Source organism: Rhinopithecus roxellana, chromosome 19 (assembly GCF_007565055.1).
Source record: "Rhinopithecus roxellana isolate Shanxi Qingling chromosome 19, ASM756505v1, whole genome shotgun sequence".
Lineage (NCBI taxonomy): Eukaryota > Metazoa > Chordata > Mammalia > Primates > Cercopithecidae > Rhinopithecus > Rhinopithecus roxellana.
The window spans coordinates 81,693,645-81,721,300 of record NC_044567.1 but is presented as its reverse complement, the minus strand read 5'-3'; the positions used below and the strand labels follow the sequence as shown (position 1 = coordinate 81,721,300).

The window sequence follows — 27,656 nt, the reverse complement described above, 5'->3', positions numbered from 1 at the left end:
GATACAATCATACAAACAAAAGTTCTTTGGGGTCCTTAATACTTTTTAACAGTGTAAACAGCATCCAAAAGCTTGAGAGCCACTAATACAGTTAATTGGCATTTGTCAATAATGCTAGTTAAATCAGGACAACATCCTTACTCAAGAGAGGAAAAAAAAAAAGGACATTCATGATGGAAACTTTTGTATGATATTCAAGCAACTGACTCTGTAAGCCAGTCAGCCAACAAACATTTCATGAGCACCTATACATGGGGGCATTGCTCTAGGTGCTGGGAGAAGACATATGGGACCCCATCCTCATGGAACTTACCTTTTAGATGGAGGAGACAGATAGTAAACATGTAAACCCAGAAATCACAAGATAATTTCAGTTTTGATAACTGTTTTGGGGGAAATACACAGGCTAATGTGATAAAAAAAAAAAAAAAAATTCCTGGGGGTAGAAGAAATTGAGCTATGTGGTTGTGGGAAATTTTACACTTCAAAAGGACTTAAGAATCTATACTATGTTCATGGATTGGAAGAACAGGAGAAAAAAAACTGGCCTACCTTGAAAACAGACAATGCATAAAATGGTGCAAAATGAGTGATTCCTGTTTTGGTGTGGGATAAATCTCTTTTGTAAAAAAAATGACTCTCTCAACATTCCCTGGGAGTCACTGAAGCAGGACTCTTTCAATTGTTCAGGAGAAAGAGATCCCATCAGGAATGCCAGCGGAAGTGGGTGTTGATGTTCCCTGGGATGAAAGTCAGAGGCATATGGAGCATTCCAGAGTTTGAGGTCAGACAAGGGTCACCTACAGATAAAGGCTGACTTAAACCCCCATCTGTGGAACGGATCCCTGGAGAGGAAGTGGAGAGAGAAGAGTTGAGAACCTAGGAATGGGCCACTTTAAATATTTTGAGATATGTCTTGTCTGCTTGATGTTTTTCCTAACAGCTTGTAAATAGTCTCTGGAACTGACCTTTCATGAAAAATTAGAAACCCACCAAAGGACATTTCTAACCTCAGAGAAATAACAAAGAGTCCAATCTGTACCCTCTTTAGATATTCAGCAGTGAAAACATTCCGTCATGTTTTTGGAAAGCAAGCCAGCTTTTTTATTCCTTGTGCGTATTTGCAATCAATAAGGAAAATAGGAGATCATGGACATAATAGGTACCAAAATAAACTGGTGCATTCAGCTTTAGCCAGTGAGTATTTGCCAGTTCACATTTCCATTTATAACAGAGGTTCTCACTCATCAGCAATGTGTGGTTTAGAGCTGCTGCAGCCGACTCAGCTCACAAGCTAGCCTCTTTTCTGATAGTGTTCCTAAAATTAAATGAATATTCAAAACGTCAAACCAGGACATTTCATTCTAGTTCTTCACCAACTGACACATTTTCCATTAGAGCCTGCCTCCTCTCACAGCCTCAGCTACTATATCTTCCCCCAATTACTCCCGGATCTCTCTGTCAATCCCACATATCTACCCTTAGCCCCAGATACAGATATCAAATACCTCCTAGACATGCCCTCTTTGATGTCACATAGGATTTTGCTTACAGCCAAAGGGACCAAAGTTTCTGGTCCTCAGTGTTTATTTTTCTGTATCATCTGCATGATTAGCCCCACTCTCCATCCTAACAAGGACCTCCATCACAGCCTGGGTGACATGGCAAAAACATCATCTCTCTAAAAAAAAAAAAAAGTGTGTGTGTGTGTGTGTGTGTGTATATATACATAAAAATTAGTTGGGCATGGCAGTATGTGCCTGTGGTCCCAGCTACTTGTGGAGGCTGAGGTGGGAGAATCAGTTGAGCCTGGGAAGGTCAACATTGCGGTGAGCCATGATGGCACCACTGCACTCCAGCCTGGGTGACACAGCAAGATCGTGTCTCCAAAAAACAAACAAACAAAGAAAAACAAACAAACAAACAACAACAACAAACCCTGCATAGTAGAGATCCCTGGCGGAAGCTAAGCAGCTAAGTTTGGAAGCAATCATATCCCAGTGTACCTAAAGAGCTGGTGGTATATCAAGAGGTTTTAGCTAGGAGAATGAAAGATAAGATTGGAAAGAACAGGCCAGGAAGGAAAGCCTGGAATCTGCTTCAGATATCGAGTTCTTGACACGGCCCCATGAACTCTCATTTGAATTTCACGAAGAGAGAGCTCTGGGTTGAAACTTATTGTCCAGGTGTCAAGAGTGGGACCCAGAATGAGCACAGGGGTCTTGAGAATACAGTAGGGCTTTGACTCATTGAGAATGCTGGGGCATCGAGCACTAGTTAGATGTCCCAAGGGTTTGCAGTTTGCAGGCATCTCATAAAACTTTAGTGTTCATGACACCCACAGGATGGCTATAATAATTTGGAAAACAAAAACAAAAAATAGCAAGTGTTGGCACTGACATGGAGAAATTGGGGTCCCTGTATGCTGCTACAGGAATGTAAAATGGTTCAGCTGCTATGAAAATCATTTTTGTATTTCCTCAAAAAGTTAAACACAGAATTATTAGGTGACCCAGCAATTCCACTCCTAGGAGTTCAGAGCATTCTCAAGAGAATTGAAAAGAGGTACCAAATAAGTATGTGTACGCACATGTTCATAATATTCACAACAGCCAGAAGTTGGGAACAACCCAAATGTCCCTCAGCTGATAAATGAATAAAATTGTGACATGTATATTCAAAGGAATACTATTCAGCCATAAGAAGAAATGAAATACTGACACATGCTACAACATGGATGAACCTTGAAAACATTCTGCTAAGTGAAAGCCAGACACAAAAGGCCACATGTTGTGTAATTCCATTTATATGAAATATTCAGAATAGATAAATCCATAGAAACAGAAAGCTGACTGGTGGTTGTCAAGGGCTTGGGGAGAAGGGATGAGTAGTACCTGCTTAAGGGGTACAGGGTTTTCTTTCGGAGTGATGGAAATGTTTTGGAACTAGATAACAGAGGTGGATGCACAACATTGTGAATGCACTAGATGTCACTGCATTGTTCACTTAAAAATGGTTAATTTTATGTGAATTTCACTTCAATAAAAAATTACTCAGTATAATTCTCCACATTAACATAGGAGAAAACATGATTGGGCACGGTGGCTCACGATTGTAATCCCAGCACTTTGGGAGGCCAAGGAGGGCGGATCCTTTGAGGCCAGGAGGTCGAGACAAGCCTGGTTAACATGGCAAAACCCCATCTCTACTAAAAATACAAAAATGAGCCGGGTGTGGTGGCAGGTGTCTGTAGTCCCAGCTGCTCGGGAGGCAGAAGCACGAGAATCGCTTGAACCTGGGAGGTAGAGGTTGCAGTGAGCCGAGATCGCACCACTGCACTCCAGAGTCTCACTCTGTCTCAAAAAGAGAGAGAGAGAGAGAGAGAGAGGAGAGGAGGAGAGAGAGGAGAGAAGAGAGAGGAGAGAGAGGAAAACGTTAAACAATCATTTCAATACAAGCAGAAAGGGTGGAGAGAGAGAGAGATGAGAGAGAGAGAGAGAGAGAGAGAGAGAGAGAGAGAGAGAGAGGAGAGGAGAGAGAGAGAGAGAGAGAGAGAGAGAGAGAGAGAGAGAGAGAGAGAGAGAGAGAGAGAGAGAGAGAAAACGTAAACAATCATTTCAATACAAGCAGAAAGGGTGTATACTGGGGGAAAAAACACTTCGGTGTTGTTACAGTAGACTCCAGCAGGTGGCAGCAATGAGGCATCAATCACAAGGGCCTTCCTCAGCAGAAACAAACATCCCTATGCGCAACGCCTAAAAGGCCAGGTCCCTGCAGGTGCGAGGTGTTTCCGGGGGCTTCCCAGTAATTAATAGGAAGGGCTTTGGAGGGAGCTGAATGTTCTATAAAAGGTAGAAGAAGCCGATGAAATTTGGGTAACTGATAACACAGGCCCATTTGCACGCAGAAGCCAGTAAGGTCAGAGGAAACCCAAGTTACACTGACAATCAATCTCCATGCTGACCTGCCCCTCCCTGTTCCCTCATCTAATAGGCCACTGAGTCCTATACATTCTACCTCCACCCGCAGCAAGCACCTAAGTTCCGGTGTCTGACTCGGACTGACACACCAGCCTGTCACCTGGTCTCTGCCCCTATCACCCACCCCTCCCCAATATCCTCTACTGCTGCTGCAGGGAGCTTTCTAAGATGCAAGTCTGCTTTTGTGAATCACCATTGCCTATACACTCACTACAGCTCAAGAAAGCTGAGACAGGCCGGGCGCGGTGGCTCGCGCCTGTAATCCCAGCACTTGGATAGGTCCAGGCGGGTGGGTCACCTAAGGTCAGGAGTTCGAGATCAGCCTGGCCAACATGGTGAAACCCTATCTCTATAAATAAATAAATAAATAAATAAATAAATAAATAAATAAATAAGCTGGGCGTGGTCGCGCACGCCTGTAACCCCAACACTCTGGAGATTGAGGCAAGAGAATTGCTTGAACCCCAGAGGCGAAGGTTGCAGTGAGCTAAGGTCTCACACCTACTCTCCAGCCTCGGCAACAGAGTGAGACTCCATCTAAAATAATAATAATAATAATAGAAAGCAGAGACAATGTCTTTTGTTTTGCCCAGAACCAATCTGGTCTGTCTTCAGACATCTGTGCATTGCCTGAGAAAGTCCAAGGAGGCTCCTGGCAGGAGGGAAGAGTATTAAATCCTCACCAAGCCAAGAGGTCCCATAGTACAAATGTTCAGGCAAAAATGTTAGCAGCAGAAGGGACCAGAGAGACAAGGAGCAACTTATAAAAATAAGCTGGCCGGGCACAGAGGCTCACGCCTGTAATCCCAGCACTCTGGGAAGCCGAGGTGGGCGGATCACGAGGTCAAGAGATCCAGACCATCCTAGCTAACACGGTGAAACCCCATTTCTACTAAAAATACAAAAAAATTAGCCAGTCATGGTGGCGGTCGCCTGTAGTCCCAGCTACTCAGGAGGCTAAGGCAGGAGAATGGCATGAACCCGGGAGATGGAGCTTGCAGTGAGCCGAGATCGCACCACTGCACTCCAGCCTGGGTGACAGAGTGAGACTCCATCTAAAAAAAAAAAAAAAAAAAAACAAAAAAAAAGAAAAAAAACCCCACACTTCCTCACCCTTTTCATTCTTAAGATGCTGTTCTCAATTGGTACACAAGACAGTTTTGAGGGAGATGCAATGTCTTATCTTTAGACTCAGAATTTCATAATAGGAAATAATCATTTTGTCCAGCTGTTCTTACAACTTGTTCTATGAAACGCTGGGCTCTGATAACAGGTAAAGTATAAGAGGAATGAATCTTGTCAATGTTACTTTTTTTTTTTTTCTTTTTCTTTTTGAGACAGAGTCTCGCTTTGTCGCCCAGGCAGGAGTGCAGTGTGCAGTGGCGTGATCTCGGCTCACTGCAACCTCCACCTCCCGGGTTCAAGCGATTCTCCTGCCTCAGCCTCCTGAGTAGCTGGTTCTACAGGCGCACGCCGCCACTTCCTGCTAATCACCTTGTGATCCATACGCCTTGGCAATGTTAGTTTTATTAACTTCCTGCAGCAAGAGGGTGTGCACATCAAGTGAACCATGAGGCATCTCAGTAAGAGGCTGTGGGAAAGGGCTTTTTTGCCGGGTTTGTGTTAAGTGATGCTAGGGAAGGAAAGGTAGAAGAAACAGGAATCAGGTCAGGAATGGGTGTGTCGTGAGGCAGGGTGTTTTCCTCTTTGGGTGTCTCAGAAATTTTTGTTCAGCAAGTGGAGAAATCGAGTGGGTCTAGGAGAGGCTTTGATAAGAAAGGATTAGATATGCCAGTGTCAGTAATTTTGCAGCTATGGTGTGGCCTTGGGTTAAACACAGTTTTTGCCTGGCCTTGTGCTGGCCTTGTTTATGACTGTTGGGAATGTTCCAGTCTGCTTATCCGAGCTGATTTCCATTTTCTCAGGTTCCCACATGTAGTGGGTGTTCCTGGAAGAAAGGGATCTATCTTTAAATAAGCTTGGAAAGCACTTGGGAAACAATGTTAAATAAACATAATGCTGGGCTTTCTGGAGACTTGAGCCTGCTAAAGCGAATTGTGAATCTCCCAAGACACCTTCAATTTATTTTCAGCAGAGCTGCCTGTGTCGAATTCCAATGTAAGTCAGAACTTCCAGCGATTTCTCGGGTCACTCTGACCTTTTTACCTATAGTTCTCCCCACTCTTCTCCCTACTCCAGTGGCCCTGCCTCCTCGCTGCTCTTTGAGCCTTTCCCCCCATAACTGCATAATCTGCTCCCTTTTCTTCCAGATGTCTTGTTCAAATGGAAATTTTCAGTGGGGCCTTCCCTTCCCACCCTATGCAAAATCTCTCCTCCCCACACTCCACACTCCCAAACACGCTTTCACTGCTGTACGTTTCTTCTTAGCACTTATCACCATCTAGGAACTATACATCTCATTTTTCTTGTTGACGGTCTCTCTACCCAGGTGGGCAGGGGTTTTTACTTATTTTGGACAGTGTCATATCCCTAGAACCTGGAGCCATGGCTGGCACACAACAGGCAAACGATAAAAATTGGTCAGATGAATGAATAGATGAATGAATGATTATACAAACTCCTTCCAAACTTCTCCTTCTTCAGAGGGAGTGGTGAGGGAGGTTTCTGTGTTTTCCATTTATAGACAGTAAAGAGGTTTTGGAAGAATACACAGGCAGCCTCAGAGACTTCTCTTTTGGGGCTTTCAGACCGGCTACCCATATCTTATCACTCAAGCCAGTTTTTCCTGAGGTGTCCACCCAACCATCCTAGAACTAATTCATGCAGACCGCTAGATGGCACTGTTCACCAAGAATCTCGGGATTCTTAGCCACGCCCCTCTCACCTCCACCCCCAAAGCCTTTGAATCCACCTTCTTCTCAGGGTTGACTGATTCTAAAAAATGGTCGCCACTCCCTACACCACCGCTAGACTAGAAAGAAACCTAAAGTAGTACAACACTTCCCAACAAGCCATGCCCAGCCAGGAGCACAGGCTAACCTTCTGGGAGCAAAGGTCGTTTTTGAGTATTTCTAGACGTACCCTTGGTAAATGTAGGCAAAGTGTTGGTGCCCTTTGAAGAGCTGCAGGACTCCACACTCTCCCCCTTGTACTTAGCCTGTGACCCTCTTGGCATAATTCGGCCTCTATCTCTTCACCGCTTGCTCCTCTGTCCCTTCATAGGATGAAGCACAGGTTAAGATGCCAATTCTATTTCCAGCCTTGAGCCAAAGGAGTCCGAGAGACAGAGTGGACTGGCAACCCGGGCACGCAGTGGAAGGGACAGAATACAACCACACCTGCATCAAAAACTGTGCTAGGGCCTTTGGCAACTTACTCAACAGTCTCCACTTTGGCATATGCAGCTGCCTGATGGGGATAAACATTCCTAGACCAGATAGGTGTGGTTAGTGTTAAATGAGAAGATGGATGACGCTCCAAACCAAGCTTTCTATAAAGCTTGGTTTTCTATTTTCAGATATCGCCTATAATTAAACTCTAAAATTTAAGGCAGGGTGATCGGCTGACCTGCTGAACCCGTCTCTGTATTCTCGACCAATCTGAAGATGCCTCAGTGAACAAACACACCCTGATTGAACCTCTCTGCACTGGCATGAGTAATAGACTCTCAGCTCAAAGAACATTAGCAAAAGCACTCATAGAGAGCAACTGTCTTCGTGATCATCAGCCAATCAGCAAGCATTTATTGAGAACCTGTGATTCACCTTGCTGTTTCAGAAAGGTTATTCTGGAGGCAACATAAGACGGGTGAGGGGAGAGAATGAAGATTAAGACATCAATTCACTCTTTCATGAAATAACATTTTTCCTGACTTTTGGGAAGGAATATATAAGTCAAGGAATATTAGAAGTGTTGTTAGTTTTTGCTCCCTGTCTCTCCCCTTTTCATCAATAAATCCAGAAATAATGGTTCCATTTGGGGGACAAGGGCACATGATGGGGCCCTTCATTCCCTGCAGCCATGCTATCTCACACTAACTGTCTATAATTAGAAACAAAAACCCAGTTGCACCTGCTGCTCAGCCAGATCTCTGGCTGGGGCTTCCTGCTTGCCAATCAGATCCATCATCTCCTTTCCCAGAAATCACCCCACAGCCCAACCCCTCCTCTTCTACCCTGGCACCATAGGGCTGACGCCTTGAACTTCCTCCACGTACTGACACATCGCCCTTCCCTCCCTCTCCCTCTTGGCTCCATTGTCCCAAGGCCCTTCCTACTTTACCCTTTCTCAAAAGGCCACATAACCCATAAGGGTTCAACTCATTCTCAGTTCATGTTCTGAGTATTGCCCCATCGCAGAAAAGAAAAAGGAGATTATTTCCTGTAACTTGGTTTTATAAAAATAGAATGGACTTTATAAAAAGAAGAACAGAAGAGGAGCAGTGTTTGTTCACCTAGTAGTTACTCTAATTATAGATGGTTGGGTGCCATGAGTGACCATATGGGGTGACAGGAGTGTTGCATCAGACAGGACGTCTCATTTCCACCTTCCCCTGTGAAAGCCCTGTGCATGCCCTAATCAGCATTTTAAAATTACAACCTGATTGTTACACAAATAAGAAGTCTCTCTATTAGATGAATTGTGGCCTGCAATTTTGTGTTACCAAACATGTTTTTAATTCCCAGAGCCCAGCTTTATTCTCCCAGATTTTGCTGACTGGTCAGTAACTTATGAGTAAGTTTTCCTAGGAATAATGGAGGTTTTCTTGTTTGTTTGTTCTGTTTTGCAGGGAAAAAACAGACATTTAGGAATTTCAGTCGAAAGAGAAAAAGCCAAAATCGTATTTCCATTGGAACAAAAGCATTGTTCGCCGCCCCACCTACCCCATTACCTTTTGCTGATGTTATTTAGTAGTGAAATTGCTGTTGCAAGAACTTGTAAGAATTAGGATGCTCGTAAGCCCAACATTCAAATCAAGAATGTCCTCTCCCACAGAACCCAGAACTAGAATGTGAAAAAAGAAAAACCAGCCTGACATTAAATGGATTCAGCACCTCTTAAGTTATTTATAACCTTGTCCTCGGCTTTTTATATGAATGGACTTCTGGGGAATTTTTTGAGGGTGGAGCTCTTCAAAGTGGCTGCTTACACCTCTAACAAAAATCACAAACCAGCCCTCCGCAAACCACGTCCAGCTAGCTGATGTATTCAGTTTGGCTCACAAGGTACTTTTTGAAAACAAGAATTAGTTTTCATCATTTTAAAATTTACCTACAAATACAGGTTTTTAATAAAATAGGCATAGATTTATATAAAAATATAGACTTACGTATTGTCTTGGGAAAAACGAAGTCAGATGAGGCAGCCCTGGGATGTTATTTCCACATGGCTGGTGGCATAATGGACCATTAGCCTGGAAAGAAACATATAAGGGGGAACGTTCACAGGAAGTCGTTGAGGCCGGGAAGGTGACCATTTTTCTCCCATGGCCATATCTCTACATCCAAACCTTAATTCCAGTAAGCATGCAGTTCTGCTGCTAATGAAAAGTGTCTGAAATGAAATAAATCTTCCTCATTACTTGACTGAAGATCTAGTTTCTAAAAGCAACTCAACGGGCTTCCCCTTCCCAACCATGAAACCAACTTTGACTCTTCTCTCTTCTTCCCTGCCCCTCCCCCTTCCCCATTAGTCGCCATGCCTGTCATTTAGTCCCTCAAGACTCTACTGAGAATAAAGTAGCCACCAGCTACATGAACATTTAAAATGTGGCTCATGTGAACTGAGATATGCTGTAAGTAAAAAATACACACCAGATTTTCAACATTTAGTTCTAAAAACATTAAAATCTGAGGCCAGGCACGGTGGCTCACGCCTATAATCCCAGCACTTTGGGAGGCCGAGGCGGGTGGATCATGAGGTCAGGAGTTTGAGACCAGCCTGGCCAATATGGTGAAATCTCGTCTGTACTAAAAATATAAAAATTAGCTGGGCATGGTGGCGGGCGCCTGTAGTCCCAGCTGCTCAGGAGACTAAGGCAAGAGAATGGCTTGAACCCTCCTGTAGCCTGTAGTCTCAGCTGCTCAGCAGGCTGAGGCAAGAGAATCGCTTGAACCCGAGAGGCAGAGGTTGCAGTGAGCCTGGTGACAGAGCGAGACTCTGTCTCAAAAAAAAAAAAAAAGAAAGAAAGAAAGAAAGAAAATTAAAACCGGAATTAACTGATTAGTAACTTTATATTGATTATCTTTACCTTGAAATGATATTTTGGATATATTAGATTAAATAAATGATATTATTCAAATTAATTTGCCTATTTCTTTTTACCTTCTTAAATGTATCTTCTAGAAAATTGAAATTTACATATAGAGTTCACATTTGGGGCTCATTTTATCTATTGGTCAGCATTGCCTGAAAACAACTCCATGATTTGGTCTAATTTTCTGGCCTTGTTTTCATCACTTTAGCCTAGTCTCTCCTGTCCCTTTACTTCCAGAATTTCACATTAGTCCCCTAAAGACTTCTAGGTCTTTTCCCACTTCTAATTTGTTCTGCACACCCTGGCCAACTTTATCTGACAAAGACACTGCTTTTATCACGAAACACTCCTGCTCAAAAACTAACACCAGCTCCCACATCTACCCCATGAAGTCCAAACTCTTAATAACAAACTGATAATAACAGCTTACACTTTAAAAACTTTCTGGTACACTTCATGTAATTCTCCAAACAATTTAGCACCTAGCATGCCAGATTCTAGGTTTTCTAACCAGGACAGAAATGACTGCAGCATTTGACAGAGCTGGAAGGCGGGGGGAAGCACCTTTGATCTGAGAGGTTACAAAAATGGCACGAAGTATCTAAATAGCAGTTCCATTCACTTCTGAGAGTTTATACAACACCTCACAATCAGCCAAAGAGCAATAATATCTCTGAGTCTATGAGCTGAACTATTTTTTACATCAGTGGAGTGAAAAAAATAATAAAGTTGAGAAAAGAAACTGTTACATTTGCATCTCAGAAAACACAAACCGGAAATCCAACCAGAAAGGTTTAGGTGAAATAGTGCCCTTTGCTCATCTATTCTAGGTCCAAGATTAAAAATATACATATATATATATATGGCTTTGTCATAAACTAGGTATTAAAAGTGGGAAATGGGAAAAATCGCAATTACTTTTGCACCAACCTAATAAATTTGAATTATGCTGATTTGAGACACTGTCATATAACAATAATTAAAATATTATCTCAAAATTTGAAAACGATGAATTAAAAATCCATCAGCAATTATACAATGCAAAGCTGGCAGAGCGCTTTGATTCATAAACCGTATTGACAATAATTCCACATGGAAACATGTACAGTACTTAGCTTGAAAAAAGAGATCCTTTGTCAAGGTTTATCTCGAATTATGTGAGTTTTGAATTGTGCTACGTCTTCCAGACGTTACCCCTTTCATAAACTACACTGCCCTACACACACTTTCATTTTTTTTCAGCTACGGATCGGATAGGTCTTGCCAAAAAACTGTTTAGCAGTTATTTAGTGCACAGGTCTTGAAAGCAGACAAATACACATTCTACCATTTATTGTTACTTTAGACAAATTGTGTAGCTTTTGGAGATTCAGTTGCCTCTTCTGTATATTGAGCACAATCATATTTTCCACACAAGTTTTATAAGAATTCAACAAGATGACATACATAATATGGCGCTTGGCAAGTAGTGAGGGTTCTCAACCGCTCGGCAACGGATAAGACAACTTGCTATCTCTCTGGCTGAGGCAGCCCCATTTCAGGAGCTTCTCTCAACGCAGCTTGAGGACTCTACAAAAGGGTGGGGCTTTGGAGTCTAACGCTCTCTGCTAAACTCCTCACGTTTAATAGGCAGAGCTACACAAGTCAAGGGGTCTGGGCGGGGTGGGAACTAGCGCGTCCTCCTGTCCCCCTTGCGGCGGCCCCGACGCAGTTGCCGGACTGAAACCAGCAGGTCTGGCTCCAGCCACATTCATTCTTCCCTCTCCCTCCCAGCTGGGCGGCTCCGGCAATGAAAACACCACCACGTGGGCCTGCTGCCTCTGCGTCCCGCGCTTTTGTCCAATGGAAAGCTGCGTTACGAAGCCAGGGGCGGGCCGCCAGGGTGGGTCCGCCCACAGCCGTCACGGATTGGCCAAGGAGGCGGTGTCCGCCCTGTCAGGTGCTCTGGTCCTCGGGACCCGCTCGAGAGGCAAGGAGGGGCGGAGCGAAGCCGGGGACGGGGCGGGGACGGGGCGGGACAGGACCGGCGACCGGCCCGTGGAGCCGGCGCGGGCGGGCTGCTGAGGTGGCTGTCGCCGGCTCCGAGCTGCGGCTTCCCGGGCCGAGCCCCCGATGGAGGCCGAGGCCGCGGACGCTCCCCCGGGTGGGGTCGAGTCGGCGCTCAGCTGCTTCTCTTTCAACCAGGACTGCACGTAAGTCGCGACGCGGCCCCTGCCAGGGAGGTAGGGGACAGAGTGTCAGGACCCAGGGGTGTCGTCCTGAGCGCAGCTTGTGACCGCGCCTCGAGGCAGCCTCGGCGGGAGGGCCGGTGGCTGCTTCGCACGCGTTGGGATCTTGTTATCCCCTTACGCCTGCAGTGGGGTTTGCCCCACCCCACCCCACTCCCAGTGTCCTCCGAGAGCCAGAAGGTTGGGCCAAGGGTGAGAGCAGGGAGATCGCAAAGGGAGTGGTGGGGCTGCGGGGGCCACGAAATATGGGGGGAGCAGGGCGGTGGGAAAGCCAGTGACCAAAGTGGGTGTCTGGGGAAGAGAGACGGTGGCCAAACAAAAAGATGAGAAAGGAGAGGAAGTTGCAAGTTGATCCAGGACTCTGTAGTTGGGGCCCAGGAAGATGAGAGTACTGGAAAAACTTTCCCATTTGTCCTTGAGCATCTCAACGTGGCATCTGGGCAGGGCCTCCAGCGAAGAGGCAGCCTATCCCTGCGGCCAGGCCAGCCCCTGCCCCATCCCCAGCGCAGGGCATCGTGCCTGCCTGCTCTGGATGGAAGAAACCTTTGGATTTTTTTGGCTGTTTTCACATCGCCCACCCAGCCAGGCAGGATCTCGTTCTTGGAGTCCAAGACTCTTCCCGGGCGCAGACTGCTTTCTCTCCAGGAAACAGGAGCTCCACCCTGTTGTTTTTGAGTGGATTTTTAATGTTTTACTTTGATGTTCACATTTGGGCTTTGGGAGGGAGCTGGGACTTGAAGTGTGTTTCAGGCATCTGCAGGATTCTGTGACTTAGAGGCAAACTCGTGTTTCTTTCCCCATTTTCATGGAAGCCAGCCCTGGGGACCATATGGAATCATCTTTTTGGAATGTGCACCCAGAGCATCAGGCGGGGATGACCGATTCCCAGTTTCCCACTTCCTGCTGTACCAGTTTTTGTGCCTTGGCTGCTGGTGACTGAGCTATGCTAATATTGATCCTTCAGTAGTGTAATTAAGGCCATTATGTACCATTAGCCACCCTGGCTTCCATTCCCTTTGTGTTTCTGTTTTAAAACACCCGGTGCTGAACAATGTGCCTTTGTTTGAAAAAAGCATATGTGTAATCATGTAATCGAGTAGCTCTACAGCTTGGTTATTTGAGTGACTTTCAAGTTTTTCTTGACCACAATCCGCAATAAGAAATACATATTGCAACATCACCCAATACCCATAACACATACACTATTCACAAAATATCATGTGCAAATTTTCTATGTCGTTTTTTTCTAAGCTGGTTGTGACTCACTGAATTGCGTTTTAGGATCCACTCATGAGTTGAGACCTGCCGTTTATAAAAATGCTGGTATAGATAAAATCCTGATGTTTTGTAAGAAACATTTTGCAAGAGGGCATGGCTGTTGAAATGCCTGGGTGATGTTTTCCTTCCCAATTGAACACAAGTTAAGAAGGGGGGTTAGTTTGCTTATAAGTAGTAAATGTTCTAAATTCTGCTTTGTAACATTAGATTTGAAAAAAAAAAAAGGTGTTAATTTATATTCTAGTCATTAAATAATGCAAAGTCTCAGCTTTCTACAGCAATTGAATGTTATTATCAAAACTGTAGGGTGCTTTGAAAGTTAATTTCCTTACTCCCTACTGTTAGTTTTATTTTCTTGGATGGAGGCTCTGCTGGGCAGCTTTGCCTTGCCTATAAATAAAAGTTCTTGTCACAGTCAGTTGCTTTGAGCCACAGAGGGTATGACACTGGATTTTAAAATAAGTCAAGCCCCTTACTGAATATATTTAGGTGTATTGCCATGTCTTTTTCTATAAATGCAGGCTGAATTTGGGATCCAGTATTTCCAAAGAAGGTAGGTGAAAACGGCAAACCCTTACCAGTCCCCTATGCTTATACTTCGTGCTTGGTACCATGCTATACACTTTGGGTACTTTTTTTTTTTTTTTTTTTTTTGACAGAGTCTTGCTTTGTCACCCAGGCTGGAGTGCAGTGGTTGTGATCTTGGCTCAGTGCTGCCTCTGCCTCCCAGGGTTCAAGCGATTCTCCTGTCTCAGCCTCCCAAGTAGCTAGGATTACAAACGTGTACCACCACACCCAGCTAATTTTTTGTTTTTTTTAGTAGAGACGGAATTTTGCCCTATTGCCCAGGTTGGTCTCGAACTGCTGACCTCAAGTGATCCACCCACCTCAGCCTCCCAAAATGCTGAGATTACAGGTGTGACCCACTGTGCCCAGCCTACTTTGGGTACATTTTAAATTTGATCAGTGATAAATATTGTCCCCAGCTCTGTTTCCGTGAGTGGTGATTAGAATTTTGTTTCTACAGAAAGACTTTATGGATGAAATAAGATCTAAGTCTAAATTTCTTGATTCAGAGTCTTTCATGGCCATTGATCAATCATCTAAAACATCACATAAAACATCACTCTGCGATTTTCTCATATGTAGAATTCTTCTGGTCCAGGACCAGGGCTTATGTTTGAAAATTACTTTTAATTGCTGCCACTTTGCATTAATGTTATAAGACTCTAGTTACAGTATTTCTTTCCTTACTTGCAAACTTTACAAACCTCAATTTGCAGCCAAACACATCTATATTTATGTGAAAAAGTTTATGTGAAGAAAGTTTAAAAACAATAATCACCACAAAATACATTTTGAAGTTTTAAGATGCTCTGGGCTTACTTTTCCAGTTGCTGTTTGGTATCATGAATACCTCAATCCAGGTACTAAATGCCAGTTCTAAGTGCACAGCTGCAAATGTCTAACCCACCAGTTTAGCTACTTAGCAGGTTGGAGGGCTGCGAGCCGTCACCAGCTTCCTTGTGGATTAAAAGTTTACTGTAGTTGCCCTATCCCTGTGTCCCAGGGAAGAACAAGTGTTTGGGTAGAGTAAAAAAATTCCAGGGAAAATCATGTGACCATCTCTTTTTTAGGCTAGTGAAACAAGAGCCTTGGCCATCCAGGCTTGTAGTAGTAAGCTGCTTATTTTAGTATATGCTTCCCTGTACAGAGTGAATCTCACCTTGGCTTCCACAGAAACATACTGCTGTGAGTGTGCTCCAGGTCAGATTCTGTTCATCACTTAGGTGCGGAGGGTGCAGCTGGAAAGAGCTGGTTGGGGATTCCCAGCTGCTGAACAAAGTTGACTTTGATGTTTACTTTCAACACAACGCCAAGAAAATCTGGATTCATGTCCTATCTTTCTGTCCTCATTGAAAAATGAAAAATTAAGAAAACCAGATTTTTTAAAAAGGCACTTTGTCTCAGATAAATGTTTAGTTTTTATTTTGTTTGTTGGTTGGTTGTGATGATTGCTTTGTAGGACATAGTAGAAAGCAGAGTTCTCCAACTTTGGCTGCTTATTAGAGTACTTGAACTTAAAAGAAAATCCAATTAAACTTCCCAGCTGAGTTTAATGTACATCCAGGTGTGAGAGCTACTAGTATAAAGTATCGGGACATTTTTCTGGAAACTGATGAAAGGAAGAATCTATTAAATTTTACCTACTAATGACCTACTATGCCTACTGTGAAAGTGTTTCTTAGGCCAGGTGCGGTGGCTCACGCCTGTAATCTCAGCACTTTGGGAGGCCGAGGCAGGTGGATTATTGAGACCAGGAGTTTGAGATCAGCCTAGTCAACATGGTGAAACTCTGTCTCTACTAAAAATACAAAAATTAGCCAGGCGTGTTGGTGCATACCTGTGACCCTCACTGCTCGGGAGGCTGAGGCAGAAGAATTGCTTGAACCCAGGAGGCAGAGGTTGTAGTGAGCCGTGATGGTGCCACTGCATTCCCCAGGTGACAGAGTGAGACTCCATCTCAAAAAAAGAAAGAAAGAGAGAAAGCAAGAGAGAGAGAGAGAGAGAGAGAAAGAAAGAGGAAGGAAGGAAGGAAGGAAGGAAGGAAGGAAGGAAGGAAGGAAGGAAGGAAGGAAGGAAGGAAGGAAGGGAGGGAGGGAGGGAGGGAGGGAGGGAGGGAGGAAGGGAGTATTTCTTCTTATAAGCAACAAACCAAGTTATGAAGGAAAGAAGAAACGATTTATCTGGTAAAGTGCCTCTCAGACAACAAGAAGACCCCTTCGTTGTGTTGGAGGTAGAGCTTTGAGCTATTATGAATATTCTTAAACATTCCATTTTTCCTATTATCTGCCCAGTTGGAAAAATATGTCTGGTAGCTTTGACATTTTGTTGGATGACAGAACTCATGCCGTTTCATGTCCCTTGACCATTTCGCTTTTTTTTTTTTAAGTTGCCTTTGACTTTTTTTTCTTTTCTTTGACTCTTCCTGCCTGTCAAGGCATGCTTACCATTTAGGAAGTTATCAAGGATCTAAGCTCCTGCAGATGCTTGTTTACCTGGACCCCTGAGGCTAGGGGGCAAAAGGTATCTATTTTCAGACAGATCTGTTGTTAGAATACCTGTTGCCATTCCCATGCTGTCATTATCTTCCACAGATCCCTAGCAATTGGAGCTAAAGCCGGGTATAAGCTGTTTTCTCTGAGTTCTGTGGAGCAGCTGGATCAAGTCCACGGAAGCAGTAAGTGTGTGTGAGAGAGAGCCCAGGGATCTGCAGGAGAACCAGAGCCTCCTTCTAGGCTTTAATCTGAGGTGCCACCAAGCAGCCTATTTTTCCCTTCTTTAACCGTCAAACTTAGGGAAGTCAAGATTTTTCAGATTTAAATATAAATCATTGCCACCACTTGCTTTAAAACCACAAGCACTTAGTAAGATCTGGCAACAGTTTAAGTAACATTTTCTTTTTATATGAATAAATTATTTGTGTGAAATCATATTATTGAGACTTTTTCACATGCTTATATGCACAGTCATTAATTTTTATCGTTGTCAAACCTAAAGGACACTCGTGACATTTTCTTTTCTTTCTTTCTCTTTTTTTTTTTTTTTTTTTTGAGACGGAGTCTTGCTCTGTCACCAGGCTGGAGTGCAGTGGCACAATCTTGGCTCACTGCAACCTCCACCTCCCGGGTTCAAGTGATTCTCTTGCCTCAGCCTCCCAAGTAGCTGAGATTACAGGCGTATGCCACCAAACTCAGCTAATTTTTGTATTTTTAGTAGAGATGGAGTTTTACCATGTTGGCCAGGCTCGTTTCCAACTCCTGACCTCGAGTGACCTGCCCACTTTGGCCTCCCAAAGTCCTGGGATTACAGGCATGAGCCGCCTCACCCAGCCACTTGTGACTTATTTTTGTCATTATATTGGCACCATAAGATACTGATAACATTCACTCAGTTATGGAAGTATCTCTGTTTGAAGAAGGCAACAGTATCCTGTTTACATAGCCCATGTCAATGATGTTGAAGCACATCGAGTGAACACTGTAAATAATTCACTAGAAATGTCACTTCCTTATTTTCTCAGGGTGATAGTTTATGCCATCATAATAGCAAACAATATACAACCTTTCAGTTTCCTGGGAAGAAAGTGGTTCAGTAAATAATATTTTGGACTCCTACTTTACTTGTAAGATGTTATTTTTTATTACACCATTCTTGTGAATTTTTTGCACTATGTCTGTCCCACATTGTTCCCTGTGGGCCTTGTCCAAGTGAAAGAAAGGCACACATATGAAAAGAACGTGCTCAGAAAGACACCAAAGCCATAACCTTTGTGCTCAGGAGGGTCATTAACTAACTTCCTGAGTACAGAAGTACGTTCCTCATCATAATACTGATGTCCAGATTATTTTCAGCAGGAAAGAGATCCAGGGAGCACAGCAAGATAGGGGGTGGGGGGAGTACAGATTGAACTCTGTTACTGTCCCCTCCCATATTGGCACCCCTCTAGCAGGACAAGGAGAATTCTGAAGCAGAGGTTCCCCCACTGAGAAGTCACACCTTTGAAATCTCTCAAGGAAAGGGTAGATGAAAATTGTTCAAACATTCCAAACATGTTTGACAGAGCAAACGGTGGAGCCCTAGAGTCTGGAGGGAGATTCTTCCACTCAGACAGCATCAGAGACAGCTGTCTGCCTTTGCTCTGACTTTGCAGTCTAGTCACTAGTGTCTTCTTTTTCTTTCCTTGAGACGGAATCTTGCTTGTCGCCCAGGCTGGAGTGCAGTGGCGTGATCTCAGCTCACTGCAACCTCTTCCTCCCGGGTTCAGGTGACTCTCATGCCTCAGCCTCCCGAGTAGCTGGGATTACAGGTGTGCACCACCACACCTGGCTAATTTTTAAACTGTTTTTAGTAGAGATGGGGTTTCGCCATGTTGGCCAGGCTGGACTTGAACTCCTGGCCTCAAGTGATTCTCCTGCCTCAGCCTCCAAAGTGCTGGGATTATAGGCGTGAGCTACCACGCCAGGCCACTAATGTTTTCTTTACTTTAGATATTTGGAAAGGACTCTGAAAGTGCTCCCTGGGAGAGGGTAAGAAGTCACCTGGCAGGGTGGGGGGCATGGCAGATCACTGTCAATGCAAGCTCAGAGAGGGCGCCTGGCTGGCAAGACCTGGAGAACCTTTGGAACCTGGCCTGCACTGGGCCCAGTGTCATGGAGGCTGGAATCCTTCTTGGAAGTGATCCATCCATGTAACCTCCTGGCTACTTTTCCTCCCAGATGAAATCCCGGACGTCTACATCGTGGAGCGCCTCTTCTCCAGCAGCCTGGTGGTGGTAGTCAGTCACACAAAACCACGGCAAATGAATGTGTATCACTTCAAGAAAGGCACAGAGATCTGTAATTACAGCTACTCCAGCAACATCTTGTCCATAAGGCTGAACCGGCAGGTAAGTGGGGGAAATCCCTCAGGGTTTCAAAGCTTCTGCTAATGGGAGCCAAAGAAAAAAGATGGACATCTTTCAAGATCAATGTCTTTAAAACAAGCTTCCAATTCTAATGAGAATTTTAACACTCAGGCCCCATGTCCTGGGGGTATTGTAAACAGAGTCTACTCCAGGTGCTGGTTATAACCTTGTCTTCCCTGGACCTCTGGCTTATGTTTCCAGAACATTGGTCCCTGACTGGTAGGTTGCACCCTCTCCCTAGGGTGCAGGTTGGGCACCGCAGGGATGGGTCAGAGCTCTGGGTTGAACAGCCCCATGAGCCACCGCAGGGGCATCTTAAATCAGAGGAGTGACTCTTCTGGTTTTGCCCCAGATAGTGGCATTCATTGCAGATGGTGGGGCAATACCACCAAGCAGGAGATGCCTGAGAGTGAAGTCAGGGCTCCCTGGGTCAGGAAAACCGCCCTTCTCCCACCTCATCCTCAGCTGTCCTGGAAGGCACACTATTCCGCCTTGGGTTCTCGTTTTTCTTTTTCCCAGCTAACCCTTGAAGACTTCTTCTGTTTTGTAGCATTTTCCTTGTTGAAGAATTATTCTGATCTCAAATAGGCCATACATTCTCCTTTAAAATATAAATTCTTATTCAGTAAGTATTGGGGGTGTTAGCAGATTTCCTTTTGAATTGCTGGGTTTTCGTTTTAGGTTGTTGCTTTTGTTTTTGAGACAGGATCTTGCTCTGTTGCCCAGGCTGGAGTGCAGTAGCACAGTCTTGGCTCACTGCAGCCTCCATCTCCCAGGCTCAAGCCATCCTCCCACCTCAACCTCCTGAGTAGCTGGGACTACAGGTGGGCACCACCACGCCTAGCTAATTTTTTTTTTTTTTTGTATTTTTTTATAGCGACAGAGTGTATTTATCTATTCTCACATTGCTATAAAGAACTACCTGAGACTGGGTAATTTATAAAGAAAAGAGGTTTAATTGGCTCTAGGTTCTGTAGGCTGTACAGGAAGCATGGCGGCATCTGCTTCTGGGAGGGCTCAGGGAGCTATGACTCATGGCGGAAGGCAAAGCGGGAGCAGGCGTCTTACGTGGCAGGAGCAGGACCAAGAGATGGGTAGGGGGTGCTACCCACTTTTAAACAACCAGGTCTTGTGAGAACTCACTCACTCTACAGTACCAAGGGGGGTGATGGTGCTAAACCATTCATAAGAACTCTGCCCCCCCTCCAACACTGAAGATTACAATTCGACATGAGATTTGGGGAGGGACATCGATCCGAACCGTATTACAGTGTTTCCCCATGTTGCCCAGTCTGGTCTCAAACTCCTGGGCTCAAGGATCCTCCTTGGCCTCCCAGAGTGCTGGAGTTACAGGCATGAACCACCACGCCCGATCAAATTACTGTGAGGACAGGGACTGTCTTGGTGTGTTCACTATTATAAGACCTGGTAGAACAGACAGTAGATACGTGCTCATAAATATCTATTTCCTGACTGACTGTTAAATAAGTAAATAAACAAAGAGATTCTTTGTGTGACCATGCAGATTTATCTATTCGATTAAGTATTCCCAGAGTGGTTGCTGCATTCATTGAGGACAATGTTTTCTTCTGTCTTTGTATCTGAACTCTTAACTACTAATTATTTTTTTAACAAATGAGACAAATAAATGCTTTTTAAATTTATGAGAAGGAAGGGATTGTTTCTTTGAGTTGATCAGCTCTTTCAAATGAAAATCCACTTAAGTCCATCTGAAGCAGTGCAGTGAAAAATAGCTGGAGAAAGAGAAGTGAGGCCTTTTAAGTAGGGAGTAGCAGGAGTAAGAAAGAAAAGAAGCCTGCGTTCTTGGCAAGAAGGGAAAGACAGTTTGAGAGTTTTTTACTTGAAGGCTTTCAGATGAAATTCTTGACTCAAGTGTTTTCTTTGAAATCTGTTGGTAGCAGATTAAGTTTCGCTGCTAAACTTTTTATCTTTGCATATAATAGTAATCCGTATACAAGGTTAAATGTCTGTTTTTGGTACCTGATGATCTTTTTAAGATTGTTTAGGCAAATGATCTATAAAGACCGGAATCCTCAGATCACATCTATTGTATTTACTTATATGATTTCTCTCTTTCTGTCTGGTATATTCATTAGCAAATGGCACAAGGAAGGCCTATTTGAGTGTCTGAGTCTGTTAACCTTTAGGTGCCAGCCTCCCCTTAATATAATACTCATTAACTGTGAGGTTCTCCTCCCCCACCTTCTAAAGAACACTGATGCACCAGCAACTGTCAGCAATTCATGGCAAAGCCATGAACCAAGATCTAACAGTTCTCGGAACCAAGATCTAACATCGAAACCAAGATGAACATCGGTTCATCGGAACCAAGATCCAACAGTTCTCCCTTCCTTTAGCATTTCTTCTCCGACAAGAATGACTTGAAGCAGGCCTGGGAAGTATTGGGGGTTTGCTTTTCTGAAAACTTTCAGGTTTGGGACTTAACTTTTGGCTTAAGCAACTCAGCTGCTGCAGTCTCTCTTGCCAGGTAGGGATTCTGCAGTGTCCGGTAGGACTGCCCACTCTGGGGAAATGATAAAGGCCCAAGGGCAGTGTGTCTTGCTCTGTAACACTCAGTCTGCTACTTCCTCAGGCCTTTAGACAGCACAGTTTCTTTTTAAAAAAAAAAAACAGGAAAAAATTGAAGATTTGTATAAGGAGTTATAAGGATTTTTTTATGTATAAAAAATCCCCCTTTTATCTTTTTTTTTTTTTTTTTTTTGAGATGGAGTCTCACTCTGTTGCCCAGGCTGGAGTGCAGTCTTGGCTCACTGCAACTTCCACCTCCTGCCTCAGCCTCCCAAGTAACTGGGACTACAGGCACCCACCACCACGCCCGGCTACTTTTTTTGTATTTTTAGTAGAGATGGGGTTTCACCATGTTACCCAGGCTGGTCTCAATCTCCTGACCTCATGATCCACCCACCTTGGCCTCCCAAAGTGTGGAGATTACAGGCGTGAGTCACCACGCCCGGCCCCAAATCCCTTTTTTCTAAGTATATAGAAAGGAAAGGGCCAAGTGTGGTACCAGCATTTCAGGAGGCCAAGGCAGGAGGATCGCTTGAGCCCAGGAGTTTGAGACCAGCTTGGGCAATGTAACAAGACCTAGTCTTTACTATAAAAATAAATTAGCTGGGCATGGTGGCATGTGCCCGTAGACCTAGCTACTTGGGAGGCTGAGGCAGGAGGATCGTTTAAGCCCTAGAGTTGAAGGCTGCAATGAGCTGCAATCATGCTGCTGCATTCCAGCCTGGGTGACACAGCAAGACCCTGTCTCTATAAAAAATAAAAACTTAAAAATGTAAAAAAGGAAGAACACTTAGGAATTGTCATATGTTTCATTTTTAGTTAATGTTATTTCTCTTGCATTGAACTGAGGAAATATATTTTATGGAATAAAGACAATAAACCAGGTGTACGATGTATTTAGATTTGCACACTTTTACAGTTCTTTTGCAATCTGCTCCCAGGGACCCTTGCTATCCAGATGGAGGCTGATTGGCTTGAATCCTCTGAGGCCAAATCTATGGTGTTCTAGGGCAGATGCTATAAATATTTTGTAATTGATAAAAGGAGTTATTACTTATAAAACCTAGGAAAGTATAGATGAAAGTCAAAGCAACAGACAAGGAGCTGAGTTGAAGGCAAGGCCATGGTTCTGCAGGGGCTGAAAACTGATGGTTAAAAAAGCAATTAGCAGCATCATGCCCACCCCAGAAGCACGCTCTCACACGAACTAAGACACAGTGCATCCTCGTTCCCTCCCAGTGTTTTCTCTCTGTTTCCCTCTGCATTTAGTCTTATCTGCAGCCAGCATGAGGGTGACCTGAAATTCAGCTGAGTGGGCTGGAGAGCAGATGGTGCCATCAGAGCTCGTGGGAAAAAAGTGCAGATCAGATCAGATGGGCTAGATGTAGACGCTGTTCCTATGAGAGGCATATGTCGAGGCCCCCTATCCCGGGGATTGGGGGTGGGGCTAGGAGGGGACACAAGAGGCTATCAGAAACCTCAGAACAGAAGCAAGCATAGAACCACATAGTTCAAACCACGGCATGTGCTGGCAAAAGGCACAGTGAGTGGATAAGTCAGAGAATATTTCACGGAGGAACACTCATTTTACCATCAATTTTGAGACGTTGTGAGAAATTTTTTTAACCCTCAACCCCCAGTCTCAGACCTATGACAGAGCCTTAAGTAAAACTGAGAAAGGGCCAGGCACAGTGGCTCATGCTTGTAATCCCAGCACTTTGGGAGGCCGAGACAGGAGGACCTCTTGAGCCCAGGATGGTAGAGACCAGCCTGGACAACATAGTGAAACCCAGGTCCCTACAAAAAATACCAAAAAATTAGCCAGGCATGGTGGCGCACACCTGTAGTCCCAGCTACCCGAGAGGCTGGGGTGGGAAAATGGACTGAGCCCTGGAGGTCAAGGCTGCAGTGAACTATAATCCTGCCACTGCACTGCAGCCCGGGTGACAGAACAAGACCCTGTCTCAAAAAAAAAAAAAAAAAAAAAATTTGAGAAAGACGTTTAACTTTTTTTTTTTTTTTTTTTTTTTTGAGGCGGAGTCTCGCTCTGTCTCCCGGACTGGAGTGCAGTGGCCGGATCTCAGCTCACTGCAAGCTCCGCCTCCCGGGTTTACGCCATTCTCCTGCCTCAGCCTCCCGAGTAGCTGGGACTACAGGCGCCCGCCACCTCGCCCAGCTAGTTTTTGTATTTTTAGTAGAGACGGGGTTTCACCGTGTTAGCCAGGATGGTCTCGATCTCCTGACCTCGTGATCCGCCCGTCTCGGCCTCCCAAAGTGCTGGGATTACAGGCTTGAGCCACCGCGCCCGGCAACGTTTAACTTTTATTTTTCTGCTTGGTTAACACTGATGACCTTCATCATTCTGAGCCATGGAGAGTCTTCCTGGGGGAACAGCAGGGCAAGCTTTTCCCAGGAGCAGAGCCTGTCTCTTTTGTGTGGTATTTTTTGGTACCTTCCCTTCCAGCTGAGGTTCCCTGGAATAAAAGGAGCTGGCTGAGAGCAGTGGTTCTCTAGCCTCAGTGTGTATCGCAATCACCTGGGTGTTCGTCTAAAAACTTACCAAACCGGAATCTCCGGGGAGAGCCCAGGGCTTGCTCCTTGGGCAATTCTGGTGCTCATCCAGGTCTGAGAAACACTGGCCTGGGGGAAGCCAAGTCAGGCCTGTGCAGGGGTGGTCGACAGCTGCTCAGATGTTCAAGGAGCTGCCCGACCAGAAATGCCTTCCTCACACCTCCTCACCAGCACCGAAGTCTGCCCTTGTACTGGCTATGCATTATATTCCTTTAAACACTCAAGACGTCAACCCTGTGGCCTGTTTTCACTTAGCTGAGAGCACAGCCATTGGGAAGAGGCTCTGAACCTGACAAGCTTTGATTTGGAGAAGAAGAGAAGGGTCTGACAGCAGTGGGGAGAGCAAGCACCAGAGAGAGGAGCCCAGGGAGGACAATGGGGATGTGGGACACTGGGGTATTCACAAGATGGCTGAAGCCCTTCTCCTTTTCCCTTTGCCAGGGCTGCAGACAGCAGCCCAAAAGCAGGCCTAGAGGAGAGTCTGAGTAGCAAGAAGTTAGAGCTGGTAATTATTCTTACTCGGAGAGGGGTAAAACCTAAGATTTGGTGATAGAGAGAAAGCAAAGAAACCCATTTTTGTACAGGAGGGAGACCTGTGCTATAAACACTGAAAGGCAGCCTGTCAGATGGCAGTGGAAACTAGAGAGGACACATGAAATTGCCTTACATGGCACAGGGGTTCTGATCAGAAAGTGTGCAGAAGTCCTGCCGAATGCAGTGGCTCAGACCTGTAATCCCAGCAGTTTGGGAGGTCGAGGCGGGCAGATCACCTGAGGTCGGGAGTTCAAGACCAGCCTGACCAACATGGTGAAACCCCATCTCTACTAAAAATACAAAATTAGCCAGACGTGGTGGTGCATGCCTGTAATCCCGGCTACTCAGGAGGCTGACGCAGGAGAATTGTTTGAACCCGGGAGGCAGAGGTTGCAATGAGCTGAGATCGCGCCACTGCACTCCAGCCTGGGTGACAGAGTGAGACTCTGTCTCAAAAAAAAAAAAAAAAGTGTTCAGGAATCCCTGTTCTAAGGAAAGAAGGAGAAGGAAGGGAGGGAGGGAGGGAAGCAGGAAGGAGAGAAAAGTATAAACAATCTTAATTTCTAATAAAATTTGTTAAGATCTTGCATTTTATGCTTCTGTTCAGGTGGATAATTGTGTATGTGTGTACATCCATAAACATAATCTTCAAAATGCATCATCAAAATTCTCCTTTAGGCTTAGCATCAAGTTAGGACTCATATGAAAGATGAATGATTTGGATTTGGTCAGTGCCTTTGTAAGGAACGGTTTGGTAGACTGATAAGTCTGTGTGATTACAGAGGCTGCTGGTTTGCCTAGAAGAGTCCATTTATATTCACAACATTAAAGACATGAAGCTGTTGAAGACCCTCCTGGATATTCCTGCAAACCCAACAGGTGAGCTCCAAAAATGGAACAAATGACCCTCAAATTTCATGTCCAGGTGCTTCTTTCTCAAGCTTTATTTTCCTCCAAATTGCAAACCCGAAACAGTGTTTTCGCTTTTTGAGTCTTAGTGAGGTTTATCTCGAAGCTTTGTCTTAATGGTGGCAGATTCAAATTATGTCAGTCTATGTGTTCTGCAAGGGGGCTGTGTGCCCTTCATGGCAGTCCAAGAATAACAACACCCTTTGTCTGGGATCCATATCAGCAAATGTGTCAAGGCACGTAAGGTAGACATGTAAAAGATTTCAAGCATCTGATGTTGAAAGGTGTTTACCCCTAATTGTTTTTTGTGGTTCGTTCAGTACAGAGTAGGTGTGATAATTAGAAGCAGGTTTCAACTTGGCGTGTCTGCGTGGCCAGCAAAAAGATAATCTGAACCATAAAGAATGCGTTTTATTATATGACAAAGAAATCTCTCTACTTTGACAATGTGCTAGGATATTAAATCTTATTGTATTCTCAGGATTTAACACTATTTAATACGTTCCTGGTGTATAAGAAGAGGAATGGTTTGGATTTGTTATATCGAAATAGCAGATGACATTATATGAATTCATCGAGGTAGGAGTAAACAAGAAAAATCCTTCGTTGTGTGGTGGGGTGAGGAGTCAGCACACGGAACAATTTGTACATTTAATGACTCCGGATTCACATTTGCAGATTATATTCCAGTTTAGTATCATTGAACAACTGCTTCTATTATATTTCAGTTTAGTATCATTGAACAACTGCTTCCATTTGCTGTTTCTGAGTTATTTGGCTTTCACTGAATTTCAAGATCTATCTGGGTGCCACCCAAGTCACCTAGACTTTTGAACCTTGGTTCCCTTATGAATAATATGCATCTCCCAGGGTTGGCTGAGAATTAAACAAGGTAATGTTTGTGAAAGTGACCAGCACAGGAACCGCCATGCACGAAATACTACCTATGCCTTCTCTTCATTCCAGTTCTATAAATGGCTCTTGGCTGGCCGGGCGCAGTGGCCCAAGCCTGTAATCCTAGCACTTTGGGAGGCCGAGACAGGCGGATCGGGAGGTCAGGAGATCGAGACCATCCTGGCTAACCCGGTGAAACCCCATCTCTACTAAAAATTACAAAAAACTAGCCGGGCAAGGTGGCGGGCGTCTGTAGTCCCAGCCACTCGGGAGGCTAAGGCAGGAGAATGGCGTGAACCCAGGAGGCGGAGCTTGCAGTGAGCTGAGATCCAGCCACTGCACTCCAGCCGGGGTGACAGAGCAAGACTCCGTCTCAAAAAAAAAAAAAGGCCCTTGGCTGTCAATTTCAGTGCTTTCACATTTCAACCATGGCAAAAGGATATTTTAAAAGAACAAAGCTAGCCAGGTGCTGTGGCTCACGCCTATAATCGCAGCACATTGGGAGACCAAGGCAGGTGGATCACCTGAGGTCAGGAGTTCAAGACCAGCCTGGCCAACATGGTGAAACCCCATCTCTACTAAAAAAATACAAAAATTAGCTGGGCGTGGTGGTGGCCGCCTGTAATCCCAGCTACTTGGGAGACTGAGACAGGAAAATTGCTTGAACCCAGGAGGCGGAGGCTTCAGTGAGCTGAGATTGCACCACTGCACTCTAGCCTGGGCAGTAGAGCAAGACTCTGTCTCAAAAAACAATAAATAAATAAATAAAAGAACAAAGCCATTGAGACCATTAAGGAGTTCTGTGAGACAATGACTTTGAAGCATAATTTCTGAAATGGAAGATGGTATGTGAAGAAGCTGTGGGTAGTAAGTTTTTCCCTTAGAAATGAGAGGTTGGAATCATCTGGACAAGTATCTATTGTTTGTGCCTGGCACCATGGTAGGCACCATTAGGCAACCACATACCAGGAGCCCAAAATCTAGTTGTCATGAGTTCCCTTCAACAGTCTGTCTGAGGTGGTCTGAGA

General features: G+C 44.7%; 1 protein-coding gene and 1 long non-coding RNA gene across 3 annotated transcripts in view; one reads left to right on the top strand and one right to left on the bottom strand.

Moving 5' to 3' along the window:
- Positions 1-1,214: 1,214 nt before the first annotated feature.
- Positions 1,215-10,363, bottom strand: LOC115894729. The gene is made up of 3 exons (XR_004054873.1): positions 10,266-10,363; positions 9,271-9,354; positions 1,215-1,318 (listed from the first exon to the last, which is right to left on the bottom strand). It is a non-coding gene; the product is annotated as an uncharacterized LOC115894729 (long non-coding RNA).
- A 1,850-nt stretch (positions 10,364-12,213) lies between these two features.
- WIPI1 (WD repeat domain, phosphoinositide interacting 1) overlaps positions 12,214-27,656 on the top strand; it is a 38,862-nt gene continuing 23,419 nt past the window's right edge. The window contains exons 1-4 of one of the 2 annotated variants that reach the window (XM_010353111.2): positions 12,218-12,389; positions 16,862-16,944; positions 18,983-19,152; positions 25,608-25,704. In XM_010353111.2, coding sequence (XP_010351413.1) covers positions 12,310-12,389; positions 16,862-16,944; positions 18,983-19,152; positions 25,608-25,704 — 430 coding nt within the window. In that variant the 5' untranslated portion in view covers positions 12,218-12,309. Of the gene's footprint in view, positions 12,390-16,861; positions 16,945-18,982; positions 19,153-25,607; positions 25,705-27,656 lie in introns of both variants that reach the window. The other variant, XM_010353112.2, reaches the window with a different exon arrangement.